This window comes from Bombus impatiens, unplaced genomic scaffold (assembly GCF_000188095.3).
Source record: "Bombus impatiens unplaced genomic scaffold, BIMP_2.2 scf_0815, whole genome shotgun sequence".
NCBI lineage: Eukaryota > Metazoa > Arthropoda > Insecta > Hymenoptera > Apidae > Bombus > Bombus impatiens.
Window position 1 is genome coordinate 572,621 of NT_177234.1, and position 23,707 is coordinate 596,327.

General features: G+C 40.1%; 4 protein-coding genes across 8 annotated transcripts in view; 3 read left to right on the forward strand and 1 right to left on the reverse strand.

Moving 5' to 3' along the window:
- The first annotated feature begins 2,813 nt into the window (after positions 1–2,813).
- On the forward strand, positions 2,814–9,978 carry LOC100743197. Its single transcript, XM_024370553.2, has 4 exons — positions 2,814–3,215; positions 5,839–6,015; positions 6,394–6,761; positions 6,846–9,978. Exons 1-4 carry the CDS (start codon positions 3,186–3,188, stop codon positions 9,637–9,639), a joined length of 3,369 nt encoding a protein of 1,122 aa, XP_024226321.2. The 5' UTR covers positions 2,814–3,185; the 3' UTR covers positions 9,640–9,978.
- Positions 9,979–12,387: 2,409 nt separating this feature from the next.
- On the forward strand, positions 12,388–12,843 carry LOC112213597. Its single transcript, XM_024370539.2, has 2 exons — positions 12,388–12,474; positions 12,541–12,843. The coding sequence occupies exons 1-2, from the start codon at positions 12,388–12,390 to the stop codon at positions 12,841–12,843; spliced, it is 390 nt and encodes a 129-aa protein (XP_024226307.1).
- A 357-nt stretch (positions 12,844–13,200) lies between these two features.
- LOC100741198 (adenylate cyclase type 10-like) lies at positions 13,201–20,233 on the forward strand. Its single transcript, XM_033323157.1, is given in 23 exon segments — positions 13,201–13,307; positions 14,001–14,227; positions 14,295–14,401; positions 14,474–14,601; positions 14,673–15,027; positions 15,111–15,317; positions 15,396–15,670; positions 15,737–16,017; positions 16,110–16,294; positions 16,297–16,462; positions 16,542–16,765; positions 16,841–17,027; positions 17,110–17,319; positions 17,399–17,590; positions 17,672–17,913; positions 17,994–18,250; positions 18,327–18,447; positions 18,512–18,695; positions 18,749–18,833; positions 18,891–18,987; positions 19,058–19,339; positions 19,397–19,612; positions 19,897–20,233. Coding segments are annotated over 22 exon segments (4,203 nt in total). The 5' UTR covers positions 13,201–13,272; the 3' UTR covers positions 19,553–19,612; positions 19,897–20,233.
- The window catches only part of LOC100743444, a 43,287-nt gene continuing 39,199 nt past the window's right edge, over positions 19,620–23,707 (reverse strand). For 3 of the 5 annotated variants that reach the window (XM_033323154.1, XM_033323153.1, XM_033323150.1), the window contains 5 exons: positions 22,598–22,823; positions 21,749–21,878; positions 21,362–21,669; positions 21,086–21,284; positions 20,792–20,956 (listed from right to left, as the gene is read on the reverse strand). In XM_033323154.1, coding sequence (XP_033179045.1) covers positions 20,792–20,956; positions 21,086–21,284; positions 21,362–21,669; positions 21,749–21,878; positions 22,598–22,823 — 1,028 coding nt within the window. Of the gene's footprint in view, positions 20,957–21,085; positions 21,285–21,361; positions 21,670–21,748; positions 21,879–22,597; positions 22,824–23,707 lie in introns of all 5 variants that reach the window. The other 2 variants (XM_033323151.1, XM_033323152.1) reach the window with 2 other exon arrangements.

Here is a 23,707-nt window from a genome sequence, read left to right on the forward strand (position 1 = left end):
TTGATCATCAAGTGTATAAAGTTCCTAATTGAGGTGAATTCTTGCGTGAAAATTTTATATTGGTTGCTTTAAAATCCGAATATACGACAGACCTGTAAAACGAGATAGATATACGGTAGGTGCGAGAAAGAGAGAGAGAGAGAGAGAGAGAGAGAGAGAGAGAGAAAGCAGGAAGGTCATTGAACAGGAGGAAATTCTTTTCCCTCGTCTGAGACAATAATCTGATCTACTCCTTTTAATTGCTGGCAGAAAATTTCTCTTTCTGTTTCTAGCGTGAGAATGCAATAATATCGATGTCTGATGTTTCATACTTTTTGATTATATTTTTAGATAATTTAAAAAAATAACAATCTCAGGAAGATTACCAGGGAGGCACAGGTTTACAAAACTAGGTAGGGTACCAGGCAAAATCGACAGAAGGAAAACTGAAATAAAATAAATAAATCAAAAACAGCAGAGGATAATTCTTTAAGGCTTAACTCGGTTCGCAAAGAACTAGTATATTTTCGACATAAGGACAGGAAGAACAACGGAAATTAGTTTTTCGGTTGTAAATCTTGAACACCTAGTAAGTCCGTAAATCAAAAGGCGAAATATGCAAATCCTTTTCGTTTCCCATAAACGAGTTTTCTTAAGGCGCTTCCAAGCACCTCTTTCCTCATTACTGAAAAGTTAACGAGTTTTCTTCCTTGAATACTTGCCCGCTACAACCTCTTGTCAATGACTTTCGAGTCTTTTAAGTACTGTTGAGTATTTAATATCTTCTTCGTATCGCACATTTAAAAAGACCTATTATTAGGCTTTTTTCGATTATAGCTTAATTCCTAAATGTTAAAATTTATTTTCTACAAGACGCATGTGGAAGTATTGTACATTTTATTAAGCGCGAATAAAACGGCCCAATAGTCACGTTAGAAAAATGCCTTTGATAATTTTCAACGGTACATTTATACACAATATATTTCGTATAAAATACGTTGCGTATTTTATAAAAATGAATATATTTTCCTGATAATTTCACGTATTGACATGCAAATGAAAAACATGACTGATTGAAGGGATTAAAGGACGGTTGTTAAAGAAACAAAATTTACAGATCTTCCCTAAGGTCCTTTTACAGGTTTTAGGTACGAGGGACGATTACCCAAAAATCTCGACATTGGTCCCTTATTAGTAAAGCAGAGCGTAGCGACCTAATAGCATAATAATTTATTACCACGGTGTTTATTAGCATTTGCATATAAATGTCGTCGTACTCTTTCTTTTTGTTATATTTATGACAGAAATTGCTAGAGAGAAACGCGGGTTAGCAAAGAGAAACAAGGCCAGAGTATGAATACACGAAGGGTTAGAAAGATGTAAAAATATTTCATTCTTTTACAAGAGGCGAGAACACTTTCTCGTCTTATTTCTGGACCTTTGCAAACGGCAATGAATTGAAAAGCTTTTGCAAAAGTTCAAAATTGAATTACAAGGGGATAAAAGTTGGAGGACTCGGAACCTCGTTCGCAAAATTTCTTCAATTTTTCTTGTCGATCTATTGTTACGCTATTAGGCGTAAAGGGTTAAAAGGTTATTAACTAAACATAAAAATCTTTGAGCATCGATGGACAAGAATGTACGATAAAAAATTGGCCTTTTCCTAGATCGGAAAAACAAGGTCGATGAAGGGTTACCGTACAACGACTGTACGACAAACAAGAAACGTGGGAACTGTTAGAAATGCATGCGACCCTCTTTTTTCTTTTGACGGCGACTTTAACTGTAAAAGTACAGTCGTAAACGTACGGTAGAAATAGTTCCGTTTGCTGGAAGAGCAGATTACGGGAAAGGGTTGAAGGAAATTTTTTCCTTTTCTTCTCTCGCTCAACTTCGAAAGGGTTAAGAGACGATTTACGGTAACGAAGCTGTTGTACCTGTCGGTCAAAACCCTTGAAAATCCCCAAGATTACGTTTTCGACGTCATTTTCTACAAGATATGGAAAACACCGAATTCTACAGTTTCATTCAAATTTACTAGGATTTTCATGCCACCAGCTTTCTTCGCACCTCTCCGCACCTTTTTCTCGGGTTTGATAAAATTTGATAAAATAGCGGAGAGAAACTTTGGAAATTTTATTCGCCATTATCAGTGTTTTCTAAGCCGGGAACAACGAGTTTGGCTAATGATTTAGCTTGATGCTTTCCCGAAACGCGGGAAAAGGGTGCGATCTGTCTAACACGAGAGAAAGCAGACTGCCTCCAACGGAAAAAGAATAGGGCGCGCACGCGTATCCACGCATTTTTCGTCCCTTTTCTCCGTTTGGGAATCGCCGACGTTAATTAAAAGACGCTCTTTACTTTTACATCTTCTGTTTTTTTTTTTTCTTTAGCTAACGGCGCGTAAAATCGCGAAATTCGATTAAACTCGGTAAACTGACAAGAGTACGGTAAGAAGGTTAAAAAAGAGTTATAAAACAAATATAATTGTTTAAATATATATTTAAACAATTTTTAGACAAGTATTACGAACGATAAGAAACAGTTACAGAGTAAGGAATTATAGATATCTACGATGGGAGGAAATGTTCAAGCTGGTAGAAAAAGAAGAGGCAGGATACTTGGAAAACATTGTGGACAAGCAAAATCTGTGTCTGGGGGGAACGAAGAAATGTTACGTAGGTACGGAGTGGTGGTTGATAAGGTGGTTGCTAATAGTTTTCAATATGCAGGAGGCATGACAGGGTTAAGGGGTGGGAACTGAAAAAACGAATCCAGGCGATCGGAGGCCTCCGATTGGGCAGACGGTTTCGAAAGGGAGAGGGTAGCTGCCCTCTACACACGAGTCACAAATATACCTAGTACTTCATTTTGGGACTTAGGTCATGTTCGCCAGTCGCTCGGCAGTTTCTTGCCAGTCATAGGACAGATCGCTCTTAACGAGGTTTAGTTGTGTATTTGCCTACTTATTTAGCGCTTGACATATCTGTCGGTTTACTTATGTATTCGATTACCGGCAGAGTTAGCTTTTTTAATTTTCTTAGTTTTTCTTCTTAGGTTAAAATGTTTATATACGGGCAAGTTTATGTGATTAAGTTTGTGTAATTAAGTTAGTGTATTAAATTAGTGTAATTAAGTTCTCGTATTAAGTAAGTGTATTAAATTAGTGCTAATAGTGTGTAAATTAAAATCTACAGTTCGTGACAATGAAAAAAGCGAAGAATTCAAATTCCGAGGTAAGTAATCTTTTAGTTTTTCTAATCTGACATTATGTGACAATTTGCGAATAAAGGTAGTCGTGGTACAAGGAAGATTTTAAACCATGCGATCCATAATTGATCCGAAAAGCAAGAAAAATCGAAATTCGAACAGCAGAATCGTTTTCGGAGGGACGATCGCCGATCGTTTCCTCTCTTTTCGCGCGTTTGTTCGATCGTTTTCCATTCGATCATGCACTTTTTTACGCTGCTCCTTTGTTTTATACGGATAAATTAAAATGTTCAATTGCCGGTGTATACGCGTGTCGTGTCCAATTTACAGATTCGCCAGCAACGATACGCTGGTTTCGAGTTTCTTTCTAAGCCGAATCCGAGAATCATTGACTTTTCTATCGAGGTATACGCGCGCATCGAAATTAGCCGTTGTTTAGTTTGCACGTTTCGAAAAGTATCGATATAATATAGCAATGACATCGTGTACGGAATCGAAACAAACACAGAGAAAATTCAACATGTCGGGAGCAACAAGGATATCGGAAAAACAAACGTTATATGTTTTCTCGTGAATATGGTCGCAAATCTCTCCGTCTTCTTGTTTCTTACTTCTTTCTCCTTTGTTCGCCTCATTTTTTCTTTTTAATTTTTATTAAAAAAGACAGGCCAGCTGCGAAGTCAGCAACGATACTCGCCGATTGTTTTCCGAATCGCCATAACGTCGGTGTACGCTGTACGGTGACCGATGGAAATTCACGTTTGCCCTAGTGTCGCCTCATTAAATAGTCTTTCAAATTTACATTCATTGTCCTGATACATCCGTATTATTGTCTTCTAGTCTAGCATGGATACAGGCTTCAACTTTATACAAATAAACATTACATCGTGATTTAATAGATAGATAGTTTTATTTCAGCCTGGCGACCTTCAAACAAGGCGAGCTTTACAAATTTTACAAACTTCTCAATATTGCACACATCTGAAAATTACAAATTCGTGATTTAATATACATATTATAATTTCTTAATGATCGTTTTCGAATATCATCACTTAACAGTTTTTATTCCTCTAATAATTATTACCGATTTCACAGAGATTTTAGTTGTAATTCTGCAAAAACGACTACGATTCGTTTTATTAGACTCTATTAAGTTTTTTGTTTAGCACGCATTAGTTTGATACTTATTCTAATTCTAATTGTCCATCTCGAACGAGTTCGTTTTCTCTCTGATCTATAAGTCATCTATATTCGCGAGTCTGTATCCGTTTCGTCCCTTTGTTGTAAGTTTTCTATTTACCTACTGTTGTGATTGTGCTAAGAATTTCGAAAGGTTCTCTTCCTTCGACCTTTACCAAAGTCTTTTTGTTCTTGTTCAAACGAGCACGATGGAGTTCGCTTTAATCGACTTATAAGCGTTCTTACTGGAACGCGAATGTTTGTGCGTCGTCGAAAGAATTCCGCAGCGGATGATCGACACAGAAATTCTTCGAACTTACAGTTCGGGAAGATTTGAATTTTTGGCAATTGCGCAAAATTAAGCTGTACATTTTTTATAGCTGCAATTTAAAAATCGTAAAAATTCGAAAACTTGACGCTTCATGCATTGCAAATCCAGGTTAAACCGAGACGACCTTATTAATACAAGGGTTGTTTTGTTATTAACCGATTTCTGGGTATACTTGGTCATATAACAGTCAAGCAAAAGGGAAAGACTGCTTTTTAATTTATGACCATAGTCGTACGGAGGCAGGCGAACAATGACATTTCCAGTTGAAGTGAAAAGTAGGATTTTTCAACCCTGTCACTTTTTGAACCTTTCAAGTATGCTCTACTTGAATAAATGAGGTAGACTTTAACCCCAGTGCCGTTCATCTTCCGTCTGGCACATCGCAGAAGGTAAAATATGTTTTCTCGCTTTTCTTTGTTCTTCAATTCCACTGGGATACTTACATTTTTAAAATACGCATCTTGTCGTAAATATATCAACGCAGTGGACAGCGATGAAAAAATAAGTTTGCTAAATATTTCAAATTAATTAGATAGATAGATCGAATAAATTGGTTCGTTAAGATGTAAAGATGTAGATTTCGAATAATTTCATAGGACAGGATAGTTTCGTTTCTCGGAATCTTTGAACGATAGAGATACGTGTTTTGGATCGGAACGATTTTACCACTCGTTATCTTGCTTCGAGTAAAATAGCTTCACTGATTCCATACATCAAAAGTAATTTGTTCTTGTAGCGCGTACAAGGCAAAAGGACGACGCGAACAACAGGCAAACATTGTGAAATGATTTTACTTGGAATTAGCTTTAGAATAGGCGCAGGCTAGTTGCCCAGTCGGTCTGTTCCCTTCTTCGCGGATATTCATACGATCATTGTAAATACTAATCCTTTTCGACTGTATTCTATCGAAGGTCAATCCAAGCCGAATTGTTTTACCCGTTTCGTTATTCCATCTTGCTTAAATCTTTTACTTGGATCGTCGAATTTTCATATGTGTTGTTGTCCGTGATACGAATTCTTAATTTTTGCCTATGTAACAATTTGAACGATTATCATATATTCGCTAATTATCGCATCAACTTCGAAGCAGCATGCTTCAAATTAAATACGATTAAATATTTGTTATTTATTCTGATAAGAAAAGGGACGATAAGAAATCGGACAGAGAAGATAGTGCAGGGAGCAGAGACGGAGGACAGAGTAGCAGTTTTGAAACAGATCAAAAACGGAAAAGAACCATGGCTCAAGAGAAAGGTCCCCCACCTCAAGTTCAACCGTCAACCACGCCCGCCTGGGGTATCGCCGATAGAAGCGTGGTGAGTAATCGTTTCAACCCCTCTCTGATCAAATCCCTTTTTTTCCCTTTAACACATTCATCCCTCTCGTTTTCTCTACACTCGCGTCTTCCCCTTCTACACCCTCTCGTTTTTTTATCCCCCAGCCGCAACCCCCACTTGCTTTCTCTTCGGCGATCGACAAAATGTCGTTTCACTTAACTCGATGGACTCGGTTAACTCCTCATAGCTTTACTTTCAGAACTTGGCTTAATTTTGCTCTCGCTTGACCGACCACTCGCCAACTTGTATCCACCACCTGTCTATCCTCCTACCTCACATTTTGTTGTTTTTCTTTGAGAGACAGCGTATCTGAATCGAAAACCTTGACTAATACAGTGCACAATACGGTATTCATAGAAAGAAGAATCAAACGAAGACAAGAACAACGATTCAGGTGTATCACCCGATCATTCCACGAGCAATTCTGGTTCGCCGAGTACATCGACATCATTTTCGACAGTTATCTCTAGCATGTCACCGGAAAGTGGGAGTTCGCAGGATTCGCATAACGTAGGAAGCAATACATACTGTTACAATCCACAGGGGACGGTTAATAATAATCATCCAACTCCCGGAACTTCGGGACGTACTTCAAGGAGTGGAAGTAAGCCGAAACAAAAGGGTGGCGGTTCTAGAGTGACGAAATCAACAAAAGCGAAACAAAAACGTGCACCCAAGAAAAATATCCTGCAATGTCCTATTTGCGAGTTCATTACGTACGATAGGTAACTAATCTATCTTTTTTCTTATCATAGATATTAGTATGAAACCGAACAAAGACAAAAGAAAAGGGGAATTTTCTTTTACAGGGCACAGTTCTCGACTCATTTAACGGCACATTCTACGTTAAGAAGAGACGCTTCAGAAGCGTTAAAATCTATGGTTAACCAGCTGGGTGCGGAATCAGCATCTGTGGCAAATCAAGGCGAATGTTCGAGACAGCAAGCAGACGAGGACCCGGGACTCCGAGTTCCACGATTGAATTCGCAAGGCAAAGTGAAAACTTTTAAATGCAAACAGTGTACTTTCATAGCCATAACTAAACTCGAGTTCTGGGAGCATAGTCGGTGTCATATTAAGGCTGAGAAGCTCTTGTCTTGCCCAAAGTGTCCTTTCATCACCGAATATAAACATCATCTGGAATATCACCTGCGGAATCATCTCGGCTCGAAACCTTTCAAATGCAGCAAGTGTCCGTATTCATGTGTGAACAAATCCATGCTTAACAGCCATCTTAAATCTCACTCGAACGTCTACCAATATAGATGCGCCAACTGTTCATATGCTACCAAGTACTGTCACTCGTTGAAACTTCATTTGAGAAAGTATGACCACGATCCAGCGATGGTGTTGAACGCCGATGGTTCGCCGAATCCACTTCCTATTATAGATGTGTATGGAACACGTCGTGGTCCGAAACCAAAGGCGATCAAGTCTCCTGATGACGCAGGCCCGAGCACCGCTGTTGACAGCAACGCTCAAGTTGCAGCATCTTCTCCTCAATCAGAGCTTCCACCGGAAGTGTCTCCGATTAACCATCAGTTGTCGATATATACAATAAATGACTTGAACATTATAAATGCAGCGAACGCTGCAAATGCTTTGAACAATGCAAACAACTTAAACATCGCAAATAACTTGAATGCAGCGAATATTATTAACGCTGCAAATACTTCGAACAGCGCTAGCCCTTTGAACATCGCAAATAACTTGAATGCAGCGAATATTGTTAACGTTGCGAATAATTCAAACAGCGCAAGTCCATTGAACATCGCAAGTAACCTCAATGGAGCGAATACTTTTAACATGACAAGCACTATGAACAGCGCAGGACCCATGGACACCGCAAATATCTTCAGTGGAGTAAATGCTTTCAATGGCGGAAGCCCATTGAACATCGCGAACAGTATCAATGCAGCGACTGCTTTCAACATTGCGAATACTTTGAACAACGGAAACCCCTTGAACACCATAAATAACTTCAATGCAGCGAATATTTTTAATCTTGTAAATACTTTGAATGGCGCAAACCCCTTGACCATTGCAAGTAACTTCAGTCCAGCGAATATTTTGAATGCCGCAAACACTTCGCATGGAGCAAGCGCTTCACACGGAGCAAGCACTTCGCAGGGCGCAGGCACTTCGTATGATGCAAGCGTCTCGTATGGGCCAAGCACTTCGCATGGAGCAAGCACTTCGCAGGGCGCAGGCACTTCGTATGATGCAAGCACGTCGTATGGGCCAAGCACTTCGTACGAACCAAGCACTTCGTACGGACCAAGCACTTCGTATGGACCAAGCACTTCGTATGCCCCAAACACTTCGTATGCCCCAAATACTTCGTATGGCCCAGGCACTTCGTATGGCCAAGGCACTTCTTATGCCCCAAACACTTCGTATGGCCCAAGCACTTCGTATGGCCCAAGCACTTCGTATGCTCCGTGCACCTCCTATGGCCCAAGCACCTCGGCTGGACCAAGCACTTCAGCTGGAACAAACACTTCGTGTGGCCCAAGCACATCGGCTGGCCCAAGCACTTCGTATGGACCAAGCACTTCGGCTGGACCAAGCGCTTCGCAGGGCGCAGGCGCTTCGGCTGGACCAAGCACTTCGCATGGACCAGGCACTTCATATGGCGTGAATAACTTCAACGCTGCAAATATCTTCAACGGCGCGTTTAACTTGAACGGAGCAAATACTTTAAGCAATGCGAATATCCTCAACTTCTCGAATATGTTGAACTGTGCGAGTATATTGAACGACACTAATACGTTGAACAATGCTATCATTTTAAACGCTGCCATCTTGAATAGTGTCAACATGTTGAACGGAGTTATTGCGTGCAGTGCCAGCTCCGCAAGGGGACTCAACGAAGTCATACCGAATCAATCATTCGCGACTTTCCCATACAATCAGATATTCGCTCGCTTTCCTTTACTGCCTTTCCTTGCTGCCCAAGGCAATAATATCGTAAAAGAATTCGACCAAATACAATCTAAGGTGATGATGGACTATTTAGTGATGTTAAACGGAGGAAGGATGTTGGACGATTCATTTGAAAATCTCGTGTTCAGATGCCCCGATGGGAGCAATGTTTCAAATGATGTGGCCGATAATTCGCTAAATAACGAGGCGCTTCGCGATATGATTTCCATTCAGCCTGATTTGATGAACATTGTGGAAGAGACAGAGCAGGAGGAGGCACCTTTAGACCTTAGTAAATCCAGTACTTCTAAAAATGTTAGCAGATCAAGAGAGACACGTATTAGCAGACGCAAGGGGAAAGCTGTAAAACTGAATCGTCGGGTGGTCCAGAAGTCCGATGAAGAAGAATCACACGAGCAGCAAGAACAATCGCCCAGGCTTCCAACTCCCAATGACCTTTGTTTCTTTGGGCAAACAGGTTACGACTGGAGCAAGTTTACACTGAGCCAGAAAATCATTTGTCAACACTGTAACATTGTGTTTGGTAACCTAGTGATGTATACTATCCATATGGGGTATCACGGTGAAAACGATCCTTATACTTGCAACATTTGCGGCGTTCCGTGTGGCAACAGGATACCCTTCTTCTTGCATGTCGCCAGATCAAAACATTGGTAGATCTCGGCAATAAATCTGCGATAAATTCTGATCGAATTTTATATAACTCTTGGGAAGAAGACCGAACGATTTTTCTTCGAACTTGTCTGGTGGTTATATTGCTTGAATATAGAGTCCTACGTACCGGATGTGACTGAAATCGACAAAACACCAAAGCCTACTTTTTTTCTAATGCTTCAAGCTACACGCAATTGCGGGGACGGTAACGTGAAAGAATAAACCTGAAAAAATAGTGTGCCGTGATCCATAAGAAATTTCGTCCTTCGTTCTATACGACGAAGCAACTGAATACGTAGCTAATTGTTACAGATATTAAAAAAGTCTATAGATAAGGTATCTAATAGATAGAGGCATATGGTCATCTATATGTGTGTATATATATATGTATATGTATATATATTTCCATATATATCTAAATGTATATATATATATATATTTGTATTTTCATACAAATTTTCTAATAAAAATTCTATATTTTTGTAAACGACCGATGCTCAAGGCAGCTTTACTGGAACAAGTATATGATCTTCTAATGATTTAAGATCAAGAGCTAAGTATAGTAACTGAGAATGCGTGGAATATTTCTTCACGTATCTTTTTCACGCAAATTTTCTACATAGAAACGACAAGAGGGAAATTTAGTAAGTTTCATCTCTCATTAAGCGATCTTATTCCAGGAAGTGACTGTCGTTGTACATATATTATTGAAAGATTAAGAGGACCAAAGCAATCGATACTAGCTATGTAATGATACATTGATAAGATTTACTTGCTCAGTAATGAAGTTATTAAAATGTTAGATTTACCTGAAAGCATTAGCGCATTGTTTATCAGAGTATCGCTAGCTTCGGGTTAAATTGTGCAATCCAACTAATTGTAATTGAAAACGATCGCCGTGTGTACAATAGTGCAACAGCAAAAACATTTTTGGTGGTTGACGTTTTATATTGTAAAATTTACGTGCTTCGTTTATCATTCAAAATAGTTGGAAGATTCAAATGGAATCAAATTTTCCATGAAAATATGCGATGTTTCAATGTTTTCGTTGAGCGTCTTCCGTCTTGACAAAGTTCTCCTTTCGTTTGATTTTTATTTTTTTTTACGTCTTCTTTTACTTTCAATTATATTTTACGTTTTGGCTCTTTTTGTATCAACGAAGATACGGGGCGTATAGTGGTTTACGTTAAGATAGATTGCAACTTTATTCTTTTACGAAGTTTACGTTCTTTTCTTTACGATTTTAACCAGGATTTATTTCTTTTCTTTTCCTTTCTTATACTTGATGACGTTACGTTCCTTAATCGAATGCTCTAACACACTTAGTCACAGATCTTATAGGATTTATCATTTCAAGTTTTCGATATCTTTTACTATCTTTTACCATGGCGAAATTTGAGAAAAGACATATCAGAGTTAATCGGTTAAAAAACACTTTGTCAAGGGACGAACGAGAACATCGTAAATAAATCACTAAGATTTGCACCAATATGTCAGCAATCAATTTATACGACAACTGTGTATAAATGTCTCATTTGTGTACTAAATCGTGTATTAAATTTTTTAACGTGCATCAAATTCCAATATACGATAATGTACACGAACAACATAACATGAAAGGAGATCTATTTTTGGTTTCCTTATGTTCATGTTGAAACAAGACAGAATGTTTTATTACGGTGGTCATTGTAAATAATAGAAAATAGTTATTTCTAGGGGAAGAAGTTTGTTTAGGTTGTGATAAGAAAAAAAAAAAAAAATAATAATTCAAAAATAAATATAAAAACAGTACTTGAACAAATATTTAAAACTAAAACCAAAACCAACAAAAAGAAATTTCGGAATAAGAAAATCTATGTTTGTGCTTGTAAATATTATATATTCAATTTTACATTTTCTTTTATCGTTTATAGGTTAGTTTATAGGCTTGACCCATTTGCATCATGACTGTGTTACTGTGTCCAGACATCAGTGTCGTTCAACTGATGATTGGGCCGTATCACCACGCGCGGCCGTATATCGGTAATTTTATTATTTTCGTTAACTCCTATAGTAAATGACTTCTGAATGGTTCTTAGAGTTTATTTGACATGGTATTTTTTAACAGCTCAAATGCTCGCAGATTGACAGTAAAACGCGAACTGTGTCATATGTGGAATATTCCACGGCCGATAACAAAAAAAAAAGTCGCGGCTTGCGGAATAGTCCGCGCTCGATGATAGAAGACGATCGTTACGTGCCGAATATTCTATTTACGGATGCAAATGGGTAAATATATAGGTTCATTTGGTTCTTTTTTGACTAAGCATTACGCTGTTTTTTGTTTATTTTTTAAAGTAAAAGGTATCGCGAAATGCAACCATATAATTATTTTGTGTTTAACTATTCTCATTCTGGTATTATTGCATACATATTGCTTTTCTTTGTATTTGTGATATCATATTTTATGTGATATAAAATTCTGACATTCCCTTCTGTATTAATTAATAACATAATAAAATAAATAATTTATATAAAAATGTTCCGTTCTTTCTACTTCCGTGAATGGTGCAAACTTGGAGAAATCTTTCACTTTTAGAACTCTTCACGCGCGGATGTAACCTATCAATCCTTTCGACCTATATCGTATCGAAACAAATGATGATCGAATTATAACTCTTTACGAAGTGTAATCGAGCGATTCCGAGTGAATTAAAAATATATTTCGATTTCCGTATCGTTCGTACTTAGATTTAATTAAAGAGTATAGTAATGTTGTATTGCGATTACATGGAAACTGCATGGACGCCAGACGTCATCGGACCGATATACAAAGAAGAGAGTACCAGCTTGCGAGAGGTTAATCTTTTTCTCTTTTTACATTTAATTTCGTATCCACGTATAACGTTCGAACAAAATAATTAGGTATTAAACGCTCACCGAGACGACAATTGCACTCGAATAATGGCGACATTCGTTCCTGATGAGTTAATATACGAGAGCGACTTGTCCAAGAAGAATTTCCGTAAATTTACCGCGGTCATGGCGATGATCAGCCTGACGCAATTTGTCGGTCTCTACAAAAAATACGTCAGTGGTGAAAATGGCGGTAGCTATGCTCTGTTCTCTCTTCTGAACCGTTACATAAAGATTATAATCGAAGAAGTGTACCTCACTCACGGAGACGTGTTGAAATTCTCTCGTACGTCTATCGATTTCCATTGGTAATAAGAAAACAAATCTTTTCAAAAATCGTCGTTGCACGTAGACGATGCTCTGCTAGTCATGTGGAAGGTAAACAGAGATGAATTCGTTTCAAAAATGGTGCATCACGCGATTTTATCCGCTCAACGAATCCAGGATGCCGTTGCTCACGCGAAAAGTGAAGATTTTGTCTCGAAAGGTAAGATAATCCCGTTTAGGTGCGCATAGTTAAGTAAGACGCGAGTCGTAGTAATGTATCGATCTTGACGTTCATAGTGAATATCGTAATCTCCACGGGAAGCTTGACGTTTTCGATAATAGGCGACGACAGAGCCAGACACTTTGTAATTGCTGGCAAGCCAGTCGAGGATCTGAAGCACGCGAAAAGAATCAGTTTACCAGGCGATCTTGTATTGTCCTCCAGTGCTTGGGAACATTGCTCACCCAGCCAGTATGAGTACGTTATCAAAGACGCCAGGAACATTAAGGTGCGAATAACTTAATTTCGAATAATTTCGAAGATCGAAGACTATCTTTTTAAATATCGATATATCATCGATTGTCGGTATGTGATAGATTATTAAAGTGATTGGACCGCCGTCGGAACCATCGAGAAAAAGCAGCGCACCAGTGGATAACTTATCGTTGAATGGTCATCCCAATTTGTCTCAGGTGTTATCGGAAACGTCACTCGTCTCCGAAGTAACCGTCGATCCCGACATTGATGTTATACACTTTCAGAGTAAATCGACCCTATTTAGTAGCAAATTAATACAGAAATGAAAGAATTAACGATAATGATAATTTTTCACAGCGAGAGTTTCAGTAGTCGACGCGTTGCGAAGACGTATCGGCATATACTTGAAAAGTTACATATTCAGAGAGGTCCTAGAGATCGTAAGTTTCGTAATTTCTCGTGAAATGAAAAACCGATTGCATAACAAAATTCTGTTCTCAGATCAAAGACGAAGAATCGTTGAAATATTTAACGGAATTGAGACAAGTTACCGTGGTCTGTATCAATGTGGTTCCCAGTGAGTGTACTGTGTACGAGTTGATTTCTCTGGCGGATCAACTGTTCGAAATTATTCAAAAGTATCTCCGTTGGAATAGATTCATTGGAATTGAAATTGTTCTGTGCAATTGCTGGAAGTGATGAATGCCTTGATCTTTTGTTGCAGTGTAATCGAAGGATATTTTGGATGCCCGTACATGGTGAATTTATGCGAAAAGGATATATCGTTTTATATCATATACGGAATGAAAGGATATCATAATAGCGAGGAAGAGAAAGAAAGAGGAAACGAGAGGAATAATGCAAAGAACGCGTTATTGACCTCGCTTCAAATAATAAAAGAAGTAAAACGCGTTCCTGGTATCAAAACGGTTCTGATTGGCATCTCGACCGGTGATCTTTTGAATTTTAAATGTCGAATTTTTCAATTTCAGATTTTACATTATTGCGTATTTAACAGGTATAGCATTCTGCGGAGTAATAGGTCATGCCGTTAGAAGACAGTACATGATTTTTGGTACGCCTGTCCAGAAAGCGATTTCTTTGGCGATTGTTTCATTCGATACAGTTTGTCTTCGAAGTTTTTAACAATTCGTTCTGAAAATTCCTTTGTAAAATCTACAAAAATATTTATCGTAGATATGTTGCGACTACGACACCGTGCTAAACAGCGATCTGCCCAAGGGAAAATTTCTTTCGCAAGGTATAAAGATATTGAGAAAGTTTGGAAAATGTCACGTTTACGAATTCTCGGCTAAAGATCCGTCGTAATTATGCCCTTGATCGTTAATTACACGTTCCATAACGTTGTTTTGGTGTCTACTTAAATCCATTCTAGTTCCAGGAAAACCGAATTACTGTCGAGCTTGGAGTATGTTTATCCCATTCTTGGCCGATATAATGAAATAGAATACTTCAAGGATATTCTAGATGACATCGGAGTGGCAGAACGTGTTTATTCCGGATTGCTTATCGAAGTTCTGGTCGAAACATACAAATTTCGGTATGCGCAATTAAAATCAGAAGTTTCATATTTATTAATCGCATAGGGCTGTGAGAGATCTGGCAAATCGAGGATTCTCGACGCTTTTGTCACAATTGTTCGAAACAGACAGATAAAGCTTGTTCAACTTTCTTTGCATCCATCGTATTCGGAGAAAGCTTACGCTGTACTGTACCATGTGCTTCTGCAAGTAAATTCAAGAATTTCAGAATTTCCTTTCATCTGTGTTTGCCGGAAGTACGACAAGTTTTTCGTTCTTTCTCGCGCATCTAGCTTTTCGAAGCTGAAGATTGCTCGACCATCGAGGATCGCGAAAAAGTTCTATCGTACACGCTGTCCAAAGTACTGGACCCAGAGGATTTCTGTTACCTGAATCCCATCATGAGAGTACAGTTTCCTCTATCGAAGAAATATTGCGAGGATACCGATTGGCAGCGTCACAAAAAAGCAACCGAGATCTTTGAAGATATATTAAACGAGGTTATAACGAGGTTATAAATGATTATTTTGAGAAAACGGTCTATAAATATTATTATATGGAGTTAAATTTCAATTCAGGTCATTGGTTGCTTGTGCATCCTCCTGGACGACGTGCAATACATGGATCTTCTTTCCTGGCAATTTTTATCCTCTACTTTGAATAATAACCGCGTGGTTGTAGGCATGACGATGATGGAACCTACTTCTTCGGATAATTTATCTCAAGTCGAATCTGGCATTTATCAAGATAAGAGACTGATGAACAGAATACTGGACGGATTAGAGCCGAAATATTTGACAGCGTTTGCTTGCCAATTTTTGAACGTTATTGCGATTCCAGACGCTCTCGACAGGTAAATTCAGCCTAGTCCCTTTCTATCGAAACGTCGTACGATGTATCAATCGCTTGATTCGTTTAGAATTCTTCAGCAACGTAGTAAAAATATGATTTGCTGGTGTGAAGCGTTCTTGATGTCAGCTATACAAGTTAATTCGTTGGAAGTTGTCACGATATCGCCCATGGAAGCGGCTCGCTATAATCTCGTTTTCCCAGATCAATCGCTATTGTCAAAGATCCCAGCATATTTGACGCCTGAAGAATTGGCACCACCGCTACACTGGACGCAGATGAGCGCGTTGAACGTATGTATATCGTCGAAGCAGACGAGAGGTTTCGTTGAATCCAACCGAGACGTTATAGGTGACTTGGAGTTTTGTCTATTATTCGAATTACGTTTTCATATGCTGCAACTTAATATAAGATATTTTAAACGAACATCGTAACGTCGTTAGGCTTGAGAGTCGATATCTATAACAGAATGAACTTCTACGAGCAAAATTTCATCAAGTGTGCGGCAACTTTGGGTGACATTTTTCTACGCAGTATGTTGGACCACGTGATGGTTGACGCTACACCGATATACATACAAAAAGGAAGTATCAATTATTGCAAACAAATTTCGCAATTACCATATTCTTCCTGATTACTTTAGCCGTAGCAGAGATGGTCAAATTAAGGATTTTGGAGTGCGCTATGGTCCAGAGAAAATTCTATCACTCGAAAGAGTCATTGTATCACATATTCAAAAAACAGAAAACGTTCAGCAACATGCATCATTTGGTGATCTGCGAATGTCAAGCGACCCGTTGGTTGATTCGACACATACCGATCATTCAGGATCATTCTGGATAATTCTGGATCGTGATAATGACATTCTGTTCCAGCTATATTTGTCAAGGAAACGTTGCCTTCGTACGCTTACTGTAAAATGTTGAAGTTCACAATAGCCTCGTTTCGCAAATTTTTTTACGATGTGCTCGCGCCACACGAAAAGCAAGACTACCACTCGAAGATTGTAGACAAGCTTGAAAAGGAAACTTCAAAGTGTAATACCTGTGGCGGAGGCAAATTTTTAATAACGACCTCGAAGGACGAGTTCGACGCAATCGTAAGCATCTGAAAGATAAAAGCCAGTACTCGTAATCTAAAACGACTCTCGAATTTTTCGTTGATCGTTTCCAAGCATAAGGAAGTGTCACAGGAACTAAATGTAACGGCACAGAGAAGAAAAACGTTCCAGACTCGATACGATAGATTAGATACTAGACGAAGTACAATTTTTGTTGCCGATACTAACAACGATAAGAAGCGTGACAGTGCGAGTATTCGCAGGATTTCCATTCTGCCAACATATATTGACGAAACCGATGGTGAATACATGTGTATACCGAAATCGTATCAAACTTTAAACACATGTATGTACTTGCATCTGACTCTACTTATTTTCGATAGATCATACAGAAAACCGAGACACAAACAAGAACGGTGATGCACCTAGTTTAATAAAAAGAACGAGTCGATCTGCTATTTTGGATACCGTATTAGAGGATTCATGGGACAGCCGTTTGGAGCAATTTAGCTACATTGATTATCGTAATTGCAGATGTATTGAAGTGATCGATTACGTCTTCTGGAAGTTGCATCATCACATTTTACGGTCTGGTAACGTTTCACATTTCCCCTAACGGTGTAGTTGTTATAATAGCGGATGGTATAATTATTACAGAAATATATTTTTCAGACGATCCTGAGAAATTTGTCACGTTTATATTGAACTATAGCGCAGGTTTAATCCAAACCGGGCAGCCTCTCTCTGCAATCAAATTTCTCGCGACCATGATCACTAATTTCGATATCGCAGAGATCAAGGAAAGGTCGAAAGTTGATGCTATAGATCAAGCTATTGACAAAAAAAAATACTTAATTTTAATGGGTAAAGTTTCCTAGTTATTGTATGATATTACAAGGCGATATTCGGTAGAAATTCAGTTCTTGGAACGCGGTTGTTGCTCAGGGGATGCTTACGTTGCCTGTGGAAATTATTCTCAAGCGAAGAAATTTTATACCGACGCTGTGCTGTTGAATAGCGAACTACCGCAGAGCGCCAAAGCAATCTGTTACAATACTGCGTTAGAAAAAGTGCGGTATAAGATGCTAGGTATTCCCAAGCATACCGTAAATAAAAACTCCGAGAAGGAGGTTGCTGAGAAGGTAGAGCACGCTATCGCTCTGCAACGGTTGTCCATGGTTTCGATGGTTCGAGACATTTGCGATCTACAAAACAATTTTAAATCTTTAATCGGAATATATGTATGACGTGATTGATGAAATTTCAGCTGCAGAACGAAATGAAAATGGCGGAACTTACCACTTTGCAGAGTCTTCGAATGGCGTTCGGAAGCCCCGACGGCTTCTTGGAGAAAGGAGACATTTATGTATCCGCTGTGCAAACTTTTCGACAGCTCCAAGAACCATGCATGATAAAGTCCCTGGAGATATCGATATTATCAATGATTAAAGAGAAGCTTGTTTGGAAGAAACCCGAAGAAATGATATTGGTGGCTCGGATCTATCAGACAATATTCGAAACCAGGTAATTCAATAGGTTTAAAATATCTTAATTCTTCGTAATAAAGAACAAACGTTAATAATTTATTCGTTGATGAAAGAATACTACAGGGCAAGCTGGTGGAAAGTATCGAGGTTGGAATAAATATCTGTAAAATATGTAATTGTTTGCGCTTGAATAAGATGAAGCTTGCTATACTACCATCGCTGATAGAAGCTATGGTGAGGCTTTTTTAACGTAGCATCGTGAATCTTTTGTACTTTAATCGCGGGAACATTATACCAGGTTTGGACGAAGAAGATATACGAAGCTGTCGATTTGCTGTACGAATTGTATCATCTCTCTCACAGGGACGTAGATTATTCTGCTATCATATGGTACTATGCTCTGTGCATGGAATTTTTGTTAGACGCTGCCATGATCTTGGAAACATACGAAACTTGTTATAATTTCTATAGAAACGTTGTAGGTAAGAATTTCTCCATAAGAATCTTCGCTGAGATTTTCTTTCATGTTTCTCAGCTTTCAGACCCAACACTTGTGCCTTACGGGATCCAGAGAGTGTGTTGCGTCTGACAAATTGTCTAGCTATCTGGCAATTGAGAATGTGAGTACTCGCGAGACTCGATCACAACATTTACCTTACCAAATAATTTTTTTTTAGGAACGTAATAGTGACGTCCACGTTCGTGGAAGACGTCGTTGAGTTAGAAACTCAGGTCACGCATAATAACTTTCAGAAAATATGCAACTGCTTCAAGGTTAGAAAGAATTAATTAGAAAAGTATACGATTGTATGTAAAATAATAACTTCTTGGTCATTCGTCGCAGGCACTCGAGTGTTATTTGTTAATACTGAAGCGTCAAATTCACATCCGACGATCGAGCGATCTGTTTAATCGACTGGAGGACGCCAAAACCATTATCAAGTTCCTTCGTAACCAGTCTCTATCCGCACCATTCGTCAAACCATTCTTGTACTTATTACAATCTTACATGGAACTGCTGTGTGCTCGAAAACTACGGTCTCGATCAATCCTCGTAAAGGCGTGCAAATTCGCTTCCTCTCAGGAGAACAAATTGGTTCAAGCTTGGATCGAACAGAACAAAAGGGTAATTAATAATTGTTGGATCATTTCCATGGTATCGTAGATCGAATGCTTGTCGTAGACTTGGGAGGAGAGTAATTATAACAGTATGGCGCAGTATTGGGTGGAACACGTAGGTAGCATGGACGGAATCCGTTGGGAGGAGATTCACTCGTTCAGTGTGAGCGCTTGGTCCACCATATTGTACCCGTTTCCACCTCCATATTCTAGTTTTTAATGGTCAATTCCTAATGTATTCTGTACGCGACTACGAAGACGATGCAGCAAGGAAGTAGAGGTAGGAATTGTAGCGAAATGTTTATTGATTAAAGGCGTATTACAGTTTCAGGTTCTAAAAGGTATACACGACGATCCCCTCGTATACACGATACTTCGTTTAAGGTGAACACTCGGTTACTCTCGGTTCGTTTCTCTCGTCCGCAAGGCGATCTCCGCGCGTGCTGAACCTCCAGGTCGATTTTAGGAAACCTCTCGCGACCGATGACGATTCCAGTTTTTGTTTGCGTTTGCACATCCACGACAATATACTTTGTAATTAATTAATTCATCTATCGGATTTAGGCCGAGTACGCCAAGGATACAAGCTTCGAGCTAAACGAGAAAAAAGAATCAGCGAGCGGGAAGAGGACGAAGAGTGAAAGAGAGAAGATGATAAAGCAAGAAAATGGAAGGAACGACAACGCGGTAAGAAGATAACCGCGAATCGGTCGATGCCTCGATTTCAGCGTAAAGTATCGACCGATTTTTCGATTTCCACGATTCCATTTTCTGGCACAACGCTGTAAAGAAACTTTATTTGACTTACGATCACGGCTAATTAATCGAATGAATTACAAATGTTAATGCGATACGTTAGTTAATTACTTAATTAAAGTGCCTTGATTGCAACGATATGCAAAAAGACACTGTATCGATCTTACTATTCGTCAAACAAAACTAGGATCAATTAATACGGCCTAATCGAGTTATCTCAAATCGCTTAAATACAACCGACGTACATTAATATAATATACGACAGGCACACGTTGTATGGCGTGGCTAGAATTTTTGTACGTTTGCCGATCGGAATATAGAGACTCGAAACGTTCGGCCATCGTGCGCTCGTTCGCCGCGTCGAACAGAATGACTCGTTTCGCGAAACGAATGCCTCAATATGAGTCGAACGACACGTTTCTTCGTGTATGTTATCGAAGACCCACCGCGTGACGCTAGTTCCTTCGCGATTTGTCCATTTTCGATGAAAAGAGGGAGAGAAGAGGTGGTAGTGGCGTGATTTCGAGTCGATTTCGTTGGCGTACTCGACCTGGGATATGTTTCGTAGGACGTGGCTAGTGGAGAAACAAGGACGGGATATTAATCGAATCGGTGTAAAAACGTCTCATCTCCTCCGTTGGCGCTGCTACTCTTCTTCGGCTGGGTGGGCCTCGATCGCACGGAACACCGATTCTCTTTTCGTTCATTCGTGCGCTTCGACGTCGTTGTCGATACGACTGCTTCGTATTCCGGTCTTGCCCGTCCATGGATAGATGTCCGGACACGTCTGGCAAGTCTTCATGTACCTCACTCCGCTCTTATGCCACAGATTGCAGACCTTTGGATTGTTACACTTCTTAGGCCGGTCCTACGGTGTACATGAAATAAATTAAGCCGAAGATTTATGCGTGGATCATTTTTTCAAAGCTTCTTCGAGCCATCTTTCAAAGTCGAGCAGCTTTCGCCTATTAAATAATGGAAGAAGATTTATGTATACCGGGTAGTTACATCCGAAGGGTTCGAAGGTGTGTAACAGCGGCAGCGGTGTAGGATTTCTGACCCATTGAATTGCCTGCCAGTTCGTCACGATCCACACGTCGTCCATAGCGACTATGGTATCTAGGAACGAAATGAAGCCCTCCTTGTGATGGGGCTGCGTGAACCAGGCGGCGTGATAGAATAGCCCAAATGGCGCTCTGGAAAGTAATTTCTTCTTACAATTAGGGTAACTGTATATTCGATCGATAACCGAATAGTAATTCGCGAGACCGACCTGTTGGTCGTGTAATGTCTCTCGAAGTTCTTGATGAGCATCTTGTAAACACCGTCAGCAGTCGGTGGGTTGCTGCACGCGTCTCCCATCGAGCATCTACCTCCGTTTAGATCCTGCCACATCACCATAGGAACTTCCCACAAGCCTGGATAAGATCTGGTGGGGCACGGAGGAATCATGCAATCGTGGAACAGCTTGTAGTCCAAAGTGTACGGCCAACTCGGGGGTCGATTCTCGTATATCGGCATGGAGGAATCGTACGTGAAGTTCGTGTCCCACAACATTTTGAACATGTTGTTTCCGCCGACCTGTTTCGTTAGGATTAAAAACGTCGTTATCGAGTGCGTTATATTCTTCATTCTTATCTTTTTAAGAACGAAGGGTTACCGATAGGAACGGCGCCCTCATTCCTCTGACATCTTCCAGTTTGACGCCTCCGTAGGCTGAGAGAATTTCTCGCTGTCCAGCAACTTCTCGCGCCCATTTTCGCTGAGAGAACTGCTCACCGAAACTGTGCCTATTTTTAGAATTAATCAGCCTATTGGTCATCCGATGGTAAAGAAGACATGCGTTCGCAGAGCCACGATCCAAGAAAATCGATCGACCGGTAATCGTTTGCTCGCTTCCAAGTTACGGACGCGATCATGCGAAAATGATTCGAGAACCCTTTGCGAGTGTCGCTTTCCATCGATACCCGTGCAATGTTTTACGACGCGTTCGAAACCGGTTCTTGATCCGTTCTTGCATCCTGACCCATAGCGAGGTGCGAAAGCGGCGTCTTCTATCCGAATAAGCGATTGTGTCTCGCTCGAACGGACTAATCAAGCTGGCATTGGTTACTAATTGATCGGCGGTACATACAGGCTGAGCGTGAACGACTGCGATGCCCGACAATTGCTAGAATCGCTGAAGCGCCCCGATTGCTCGATGGTAATGAACACGTGATTAATGATCAACAACAGACGACGATGTAACACACGGTATCTCGTTAACTCGATCGATCGAGCAGCAATTCGCGGTGTTATCTTATGAAATACAGTCAATTACGTAGTTGCTTCGGATATCGTGTAACGTGTCGATCTTTTTGATATCGATAGACGAATACAACGATCAAGATCGTATAAAAGATTTTCAATTCGAAGGGAACTCTACCGATAAGAAAAAGGTAGAAAACGGCAAAAGATCGCTTGCAACGTTTTTGTTCATTGATTCTTCTTCCCTATCGAGAATACTTACGAAACCGTGTGGGAGGCAATCTCATGACCACCGGCATAGAGATTTTGGACTTGGCTGTAGTCGGTCCACTCGTGGGAGACGTAGAACGTGGCCGAGATGGGACAGCCGTTTGGATTTTTTCGTCCTTTCTCGAACAGGTCGCTGTAGAGACCCTTATTCAAATCGTTCACAGAATCGTCGAACGTCAGCAGAACGATTTGCGGTATTTCCTCCGGAAGGTAGTCACCTATTTCGGGGATCGTTGTTCCGGATCGGAGGGGAAAGGGCAAGGTGAAGGGGAAGGACGATCGGAAACGTGGACGTGTTTTATCGTGTGGGAACGTGTACGCCGATTGTTTGTATTTCCGTAATTTGTCGAAGAAACGGCAATGTCGTGTGCGTGAATGTACGTCGACGAGTGTTGCGATCGGTTCGGGTGTCGTTGCGTGATGGGAATGCGAGGGATGATTGAGTGATGCGAATAGAAAGAGTGAGAAAGAAAGAAGAGAGCGAAGAGAGAAAAGAAAGAAAAGTTGCGGTTAGTGTGCGTCATTAGTACACGGCACAGGTGCGGTGCACAGCTGGTGAAACTGCTTCGCGACCCGTGTCACCGTTCATCTCCGATCACGCTCATTTCACCAGCCGTGCGTCGCAATTTACGTTTTATCGCGATCCCCGACAATCCTCTAATTGCCTGGCCCGAGCGTAACGCGGCATTCGCAATGGGAGCGGAGCAATTTGTTCCGGAAACACGGCATCGTATCTGTGCCTGTGCACGGAGAGAAGCTATCGCTTCTTTCTACGAAACGCTCCGATGCGCGTCAATGAAATAAGTCGTCTACTTCTTTCCAAACAACGCGTTGGAGGACATCGCGCGACGATACTATCGACTCCACTTTCTTTCCTATCTATCCTATTCTCAGGCCTGAAATAACACGTCGGTCGAGAATACGAAATCTTACTTTCAGATTAGCTGGTTGTTGTTTCTTCCGTGCAGTCGGCATGTTGCTTTTCTTTTCCGCGCATCGTCTACTCCGATACAAATTATCCCGGTTTCGTTTGCACGAAATTAGAGGATCGTCGAAGAAACGAAGCGTTCCAGAGTGTTTTTTTTTTTTTTTTTTTTTTTTT